Here is an 8,373-nt window from a genome sequence, read left to right on the forward strand (position 1 = left end):
AAGACACTGTCACTGCTATGCAGGAAAGAGTACACAGATATGCCACCCCCTCCACAAGAAAAAAATTTGCAAAATCAAAACAATACAATTCAAACCAGTGCCGTAAACAGTAGCATGTTAACAGTAACAAATTAAATGTGCAACAAGCTTCCTACTCCAGTGCTCATCACATTCATCCCTAAACTCTGTATTGAAACAACTCAAGCCAGTGGGGCAAATAAAGCAAATGTGCTGAAGGTGGTGTGAATGAGTGCAAGGACCTGGTCTGTGCTACATGTATAACAACCCTGTGCAGTACATTGAAAACAGTAGCAGATATCCTCTAGTCCCAGTCCATGCTTCTCAAATATCTCCACGTCAATACTTACAATCATACTGATCACTTAAGTAAAAAAAAGGAGTGAGCATATAAATAACAATATTAATAATAGTTGAAAAAAAATAAAGTTTTCAAATGCAACCTAGAATCCAGGTGAGAAGAATTTGACATTTTGACATTTTATTTGTCAAGGAAATGGTAATCACTTTACAGCATCAGTTGGCCTTTTGTCTTCTGTCTGTCTGTAATATCAGTGTGTTAAGTCACGTCATGTTCACCAGGAGGAGGGCTCTCAAACACAAGTGTACGTCCTACCATAGGAGGAAACCACCACTTTGCCTCATATTTCAAATACATATTGAATATTTTCATATTTGCTTCTTCTCATAGACTTTAAATCAAACTTTTTTATATGTTAATTCGATTATTTCTCATTGTCATTATCATCATAGCACTTAAACTGGCATTACAATACTCTACCAATGCTTCACTGTCACCACTCTGGCGCCGAAGTTAACTCACAGCAGATGAAGATTGGGGGTTATGTTGTGTGGAAAGGGGGAAGGAGGCCAGAAGGGGCGGGGTTACTGTATTTGGCAGGTGGTGGAGGAGGTTGCCTGGCAACACATGCAGGTAGGGTTGACTGATTTGGGCGGGATCAGGTCCAGGTCCTCGTCGTCAGGGATCTCGTCTAGGCGGTAACCATCTTTCAGCAGCTGGATGTTCAGATCCTGATTGATTTGCTGGAGAAGGGAGGATAAACATCATTCCCTCTTTCTCCCACAACAAGTGATTTTAAACTACAGAAGGTCAGCAGTAGCTACTTAATCTGCATGTTGTCTCTACAGTTTTTCTACCAGACCCGAATCCAACTTGTCCAGACATGTTGTTGCATGAAGCTTTGCGGTTGTTTAGGGTTTGTTTATTTTCAAATTTGAGAGATTGGAAAAAGCTTAAGCAAACAGTTAGACATTGTGGGTAATATGCTTGAATGAGAAGATCAATACTAATCTCATAATTTTCAAAATACAATTGTCTTTAATGTATCAATTTCTTTTGATGAAGACTATACTACACTATACTATGCCGTACTGTACTGGACTGCATAAACAAAAGCGACAATTCCCTACTTTTGTTTAGCTAACAGTTCAATCACACTATTGCCACAATGTATTGCCTTATTATATCACAACATGTGCTAAGAAAGAGGACAAGATGGATTAACTGGATCATAAAATTATCCGTACATTAGCCATTTATTCCGGACAACATGTAGATACACTTGTAAATGTAACTTAAATATATCCATATCGAAGCTGGGCTTTGTCAGAGACTGAAAATGGATGTAGAGGCCAGGAGCAAGGATTCCTCCCGGGAATAAACACGCGATGTGTCTGTGTTTTGAATTGCCAGCAGCGTTGAAAACAGGATTTCCAGGGACAGACACCCAGAGATTATATTTTAGTTTTTATTTCACGCTTTGTGTCTCACACACATTTATATTCAGGTGTGTCCACAATGTAGTCATGCATTTGAAGCAAGTGCACACGCCTACAGAATTAACATGGATGAGCATGATGGTTATAAATGGGGTTGCTTCACGACTTGCTTATAAAATGGCATGACATTTGGCTCCTTGACAACGATGGAAAATGGAGAGGAGAAGGCGAGGGCGTGAGGGAACGCTAGAGTGAATGTGAGATGAACAAGCACATGCTGTGTTTGCTCTGTCACACGTCTCACCTCAGCAGAGGAGTATCCTGACGATGAGTATCTAGACATGTCGAAGTCATCATCACTGAAACAAATAAACAAAAGAACACAAGTAAGCTTATTGTTTGGGGTGTTTTTATAGGGCAACGACTGAACGTGTTAACGTGTGTGTTTGTGTTGTTCACCTGTCTGTGTCTAGGGCCACCAAGGGCTTCTCATCAGGGCTCTGGTCTAAAGACGAATAGCCTTTATTTGGCACTACCAGCCTGTGGGAAGGGACCATAGAGAGAAAGAAAAGAGTGTAACACATTGTGAAAGGAAGAGGGCTGGAGGAAGGGGAAATAGATTCACAGACAGGAAAAGGTGAGTAGGTAACAAGCATGGCAGAGATGTTGAAAGAAGAGGAAGACTGCGGGGCCTTGAGGCAGAACAACAGCTCAACAGTAACAACAGAGGCGTGAAAGAGATCTCATTTCAAACTCAGACATCTTTGCAAACCACCAAAATCAATACAACTCTTCTCTCGACAGACAAAGATAAGGGACCATGAGAATAAAATCAATTTTCAGACATTTTAGACTAATCTACATACAGTACACTATAAGGTAAGCCTTAAAGAATAAGTGGGTCCATTTTGAGTTGAAACTGTTTCGTACCATCATGTATAAAAAAACATACTGAAATTGCATTAGACTTGATTTTAAGTTGCATTGTTTTGAGGCTTTCGTATTCCTATCCTTAAATTATATCATTGCATTTCTACATTCAATCAATCAAATACTTCATTTTAAAAAACTTTTTGGGGGTTAATTAGCCTAGATGTGGTCTGCTGTCAGTAGCTAAACACAACCAGAATGAGTAGTTCAATTGAGTTTATCAGACACACAAAAAGACACTTGAATGGAGTTAATCCCTCTGAGAGACAGCATCACTGCACAGAAGAGGAACCACGTATTGTGTTCCCTTCTTACCGTGTTCTGGCCATGACGTTGTTCTTCTTGGGCTGCTGGTTGACTGGACTTCCTACAGCGTTGCCATTCTTCAATGAGCCCTTCCTAGCCAGCTCTCTCTGTTTCTCTGCACAAGAAAAATGCACAGACAAAAAGTGATGGACATTCAACCAATGGCAGCATCATCATACAGTATCTCACAAAAGTGAGTACACCCCTAACATTTCTTCAAATATTTCATTATATCTTTCCATGCGACAACACTGAATAAATGACACTTTGATACAATGTCAAGTAGTCAGTGTACAGCTTGTATAACAGTGTAAATGTACTGTCCCCTCAAAATAACTCGACACACAGCCATTAATGTCTAAACTGTTGGCAACAAAAGTGAGTACACCCCTAAGAAAAAATGTCCAAATTGGGCCCAAAGTGTCAATATTTTGTTTTGCCATCATTATTTTCTATCACTGCCTTAACCCTCTTGGGCATGTAGTTCACTAGAGCTTCACAGGTTGCAACTGGAACCCTCTTCTACCCATTCATGACGACATCAAGGAGCTGGTGGATATTAGAGTCCTTGCGCTCCTCCATCTCCCGTTTGAGGATGCCCCAAAGATGCTCAATAGGGTTTAAGACTGGAGACATGCTTGGCCAGTCCATAACCTTTACCCTCAGCTTCTTTAGCAAGCCAGTGGTCGTTCGGAGGTGTGTTTGGGGTCGTTATCATGTTGCAGTACTGCCCTGCGGCCCAGTTTATGAAGGGAGGGGATCATGCTCTGCTTCAGTATGTCACAGTACATGTTAGAATTCAATGAACTGTAGATCCCCAGTGCTGGCAGCACTCATGCAGCCCCAGACCATGACACTCCAAACACCATGCTTGACTCTAGGCAAGACACACTTGTCTTTGTACTCCTCACCTGGTTGCCGCTCCACGCTCTTAACACCATCTGAACCAAATAAATGTATTTTGGTCTCATCAGACCACAGGACATGGTTGCAGTAATCCATGTCTGTTAAGTAAGTAAGCCGTAGTCTGTTTGTCTTCAGCAAAACTTTTTGTGGGGTTTCTTGTGCATCATCTTTAGAATAGGCTTCCTTCTGGGATGACAGCCATGCAGACCAGTATGATGCAGAGTGCGGCGTATGGTCTGAGCACTGACAGGTTGACCCCCCACCCCTTCAAGCCCTTCAGCAATGCTGGCAGCACTCATACGTCTATTTTCCAAAGCCAACCTCTGTGTACGACGCTGACCACGTGCACTCAACCTTCGTAAACTGGGCCGCAGGGTGGTATTGCAACATGATAACGACCCCAAACACACCTCCAAGATGACCAGTGGCTTGCTAAAAAAGCTGAGGGTAAAGGTTATGGCCTGGCCAAGCATGTCTCCAGACCTAAACCCTATTGAGCATCTTTGGGGCATCCTCAAACAGAAGGTGGAGGAGCGCAAGGTCTTTAATATCCACCAGCTCTGTGATGCTGTCATAAATGGGTGGAAGAGGGTTCCAGTTGCAACCTGTGAAGCTCTAGTGAACTACATGCCCAAGAGGGTTAAGGCAGTGCTGGAAAATAATGGTGGCCACACAAAATATTTACACTTTGGGCCCGATTTGTAAATTTTTTCTAAGGGGTGTACTCACTTTTGTTGCCAGCAGTTTAGACATTAATGGCTGTGTGTCGAGTTATTTTGAGGGGACAGTAAATTTACACTGTTATACAAGCTGTACACTGACTACTTTACATTGTATCAAAGTGTCATTTCTTCAGTGTTGTCCCATGGAAAGATATAATGAAAAATGTGAAGAAATGTAAGGGGTGTACTCACTTTTGTGAGATACTGTATGTGTAAGACTTCCAAGAAACCTTCATTAAATGTTGGATATAAAACATCGCTGACCAAAGAGATATAATTTCTCAACTTTCTGTTTCACGATAATTAAGGAATTTAAACACAAATTCAGCAGGAAGAGCACATGAACTGGGTGGGATTTTAAATCTTCCACTTTAACAACACTGTGACATCTCAGGGTTTGCATACAGAACAAAATGTGGCATCATGGTAGGTCAGTTTTTTGGTTCCCTTGAGGGAGTTTCAGTGGTCAGCTGACCAGGAAGCAGGTTTCATTTTTTATTTACAATAAGAAACACTAACATTAACAACAAAAAGAAAAGAAAAAGAAAAAAGGAGAACAAATTGAAGGTGGATTGGCTAAACATCACTCAGTATTATAAAAGAGGTCTATATGAAATAAAACTAAACAAAAACACAAACAGCAGCACACCCCTCATGAATCAAGCAGTTAAGCATCTCCCAAGGCATATAAGTATGTTTCTAATGTATGCTCAAAATAATGATAATAAAGTCAAAACTTCATCAGTAACAAAGACACTACTTCTGCCGTCAAAATCGATTTAAACAAAGTCCAAACTGTTCGACTTCAGGGAGCTTTTTTACATCCCTTCCCCGACTGCACTCTGCTTTATCGTCTAGTTTTGACACACAGCTCGTCTGAAACAAGCCTTACGATTTTGACAGAGTAGACAACTAATGGAAAACATCCAGCATTTTCAATGTCCGACAGCTGAGCAGTAACAATTTAGTCCTTTCTCGTCTCATCTCGCCAACAAAAACCAAACATTCATTTCGTCAAAGGTTTTATTATCAAAGATCTCATTTTAGCTTGACAACGTCCGGTCTTTGTCACAAATATTTTTCCTCGTAGTTTTCCTTAACAAAATTAACACAGCCAGGAAGTGATTAGCAATGCTGTTGGGACTGAGGGCATTGTCTAATATAGTTGCATTCAGAATGAACAGAATCCTAATGTCATATCAAATAAGCTCTTATCCCTTCTTCTGCCTTGTGTAAATTATCATCACTGATCAGATAGCAAATGTCTATTCTGAGCCAGCGATGAACTACTATAATATACTATATGTGACACTGGAATGTTCTATATCATTTATATCGTGCAACAAGGTGATGGCATTACCGTTTTAAGAAATTCTAAAAGGCCATCAAATGTAAATTTGAGTCTTTTAAAGGCTTTGGCTAAGAGAGTATTTCAGTAGGAGTAGAACAACTAAAGAGGCACAGCTGTTCACCACTGGCCTCTGTCCAAGGTGCTGAAATGAGCCTTTAAGGATTGGCTCTTCATAAACACAAGAGACAAAAACTCCCAAACATAAAACAGGCCAGAGTGGCTCATATAGTTTACCATGGATAACATCCATAAGGCAAGCAATAAAATGGAATAGAAACAATCAGACAGTTTATCAATCGATTAGTTGATCAAAGCGTAATCAACAACAATATTGATAATCAGATTTGTTTTTTAAGTTACTTTCGAGCAAAAATGCCAAAAGAAAGACATTCGATCTACAATAGATTACAACATGTTGATTCCCTCAAGCAGACCCACAAATATTGTCGCTCTTACTTACCTATTTTCATCTGCAAGGGTGAGGGCTTGTAGTTGATAGTGACAGGTTCCCCCTCTCTGGTGTCTGAGTCCGCCTCTGAAGCCGTGGATGAGGCCGGGTCCTGGAGACAAACAGGAAGACGGCATGGACAGAAAGATGAGCAGAAGTGTGGTCTACTAAGGCATCAATGAATTATTGCTGTATTTTTGTTATTCACAACACACCCTCCAATGGCCAGATACTATTTTTTTTAAACTAAAGAATTATGAATAAATAAACCATGTGAGCAGCGCCGGGAATATAATATACCAATAGCTTGCCTAAAAATTACTTGAACCTACAAACACATACTTCTCCAGAAGTGGAAAGGCAATTGGGTTTTGTCATAAACTCCAAATGATTAAGTAAAGAAAAAAACAGTGAAATGTATAGTTCGCTTAGGGGCCCTTTGGAGGACCCCTGGAAGTCCCTGGATCCCAGTTTGGGAAACATTCATAACTTAGCATATCGTATAGCCTATCTCCAGGGCAAAGATAAGGAGAAAAAGACCCTATCCATAATTAGACACATTATTAGCAGGGATGAATGGATGTGTGGGGAGGCTGGGAGAGAGCAGATCAGAGTGCTCTGGTTCCTTAGTCGTGCTCTCATGGGCAGCAGAGGCCGCCCTGCAGGCTGCAGTAACCCAGGGCCCCATCAGGCCGAGGAGCGCACAGCTAAAACCATTCACACAGATACTTTTTTTTAAAATCCCAATATGGTGATTCTAGTATACAAGCACATATAAGCTATTGCAGACTGCTTAATAATGACGTCAAGGCGACACAAGAGGCGTTGAAGCCGGAGCAACCTGCTGCATGGATGCTGAGGATGAAGCAGCAGTGCTGGGATGGGATGCTTGTTTTCGCCAGACATGACGGATGCTGCTCACTACCATGCTCACTACGCAGGAGAGCCGACGTTGCTCGCATTATTAGTCTACACAACAAAAACGCGAGTCTATGAGCTTATGAGCACATGTCAATGATCCTCTGACATGTTAAGATGTCGGTTTCATATTTTGCTGTAGTCAAAAAATAAACATGTCGAAAACGTTCTATTTGTAGGCTACAGCATCCAATAAACGGCTACGCATGGCAAGTGATGGATTTGCCGGAATCCCAAAGCAAAACATTATGAATGGCAGCCCTCCTCATACACTCAGCATCCTGGAACAGTCAAATAATGACATTCTGAATAGGACAAGACCAAAACACTGATTGATGATCTCAAATGTGACTTACCAGCGGTTGCATTTCAGCCTGCATCTCCGCCTCCTGCACGGCACTCGGCACTTGAAATCTGTCTATTTCTTCCATCATGTTGGCAGCGCGCCTCTCTCGTTTCGTCTCCAAGGAATAAAAGGTCGGAGACTGGTCGTTGCGACGAGTTATCGCCGTGGCTCCGAGCGATCTCAGATTTGCAACAATCTCTGTAGTTTTCCGGTGGCGAGCTTCATCCCAGCAGGCAGTATGTCGACGGTGGTGTGAGCAGTTGGGTGACGGTGACACCACCACCCACTTCCGGGTAGGGTATCCCAAGCTATGGTCCGGGGACCTAGAAAGGGGCTTTTTTAAAGGGCCTAACAAAGTGAGTAGTTTTATGGATAATCGTAGCCTAATTCAATTTGAAGATATTAATATCTGTATGAGTAGCCTATTTATGTGAGGCAGTTTCTTCTTTTTGTTTCTCATGTGTTTGTGTTCTTTCTGTCAGGAATTATAGGGTTAACCAGCTCCACTGTAATATCCTCAAACACAAAATCCATATTTTAGAGAACGTATTCTAGCACACTGTTTTAACTCCAGTTTTAAACCTTGCAGACCAGACCAATACAATCCATTCCGTCATTAGAAATAGGCCTATACATAGGCTAGCACTTAACATACATCATTTGTGAAGTCATTTAACATTGTCTTCAC

General features: G+C 41.4%; 1 protein-coding gene across 3 annotated transcripts; it reads right to left on the minus strand.

The window, feature by feature from the left end:
* Nucleotides 1-903: 903 nt before the first annotated feature.
* Nucleotides 904-7,773, minus strand: fam219ab (family with sequence similarity 219 member Ab; the record flags this gene model as incomplete). Of its 3 annotated transcripts, none has more annotated exons than XM_080048359.1 (6): nt 904-1,050; nt 2,054-2,117; nt 2,218-2,298; nt 3,004-3,109; nt 6,434-6,533; nt 7,747-7,773. In XM_080048359.1, the coding sequence occupies 6 exons, from the start codon at nt 7,771-7,773 to the stop codon at nt 904-906; spliced, it is 525 nt and encodes a 174-aa protein (XP_079904485.1). The 3 variants fall into 3 exon arrangements, with proteins under 3 accessions (XP_079904485.1, XP_079904483.1, XP_079904484.1); XM_080048357.1 differs by having other exon boundaries at nt 904-1,062; nt 2,063-2,117; nt 7,696-7,773; XM_080048358.1 differs by having other exon boundaries at nt 7,696-7,773.
* Between the last annotated feature and the right edge of the window lie 600 nt (nt 7,774-8,373).

The sequence above is a fragment of the Ammodytes marinus genome (genome assembly GCF_949987685.1).
Source record: "Ammodytes marinus genome assembly, chromosome: 2".
Taxonomy (NCBI): Eukaryota; Metazoa; Chordata; class Actinopteri; order Uranoscopiformes; family Ammodytidae; genus Ammodytes; species Ammodytes marinus.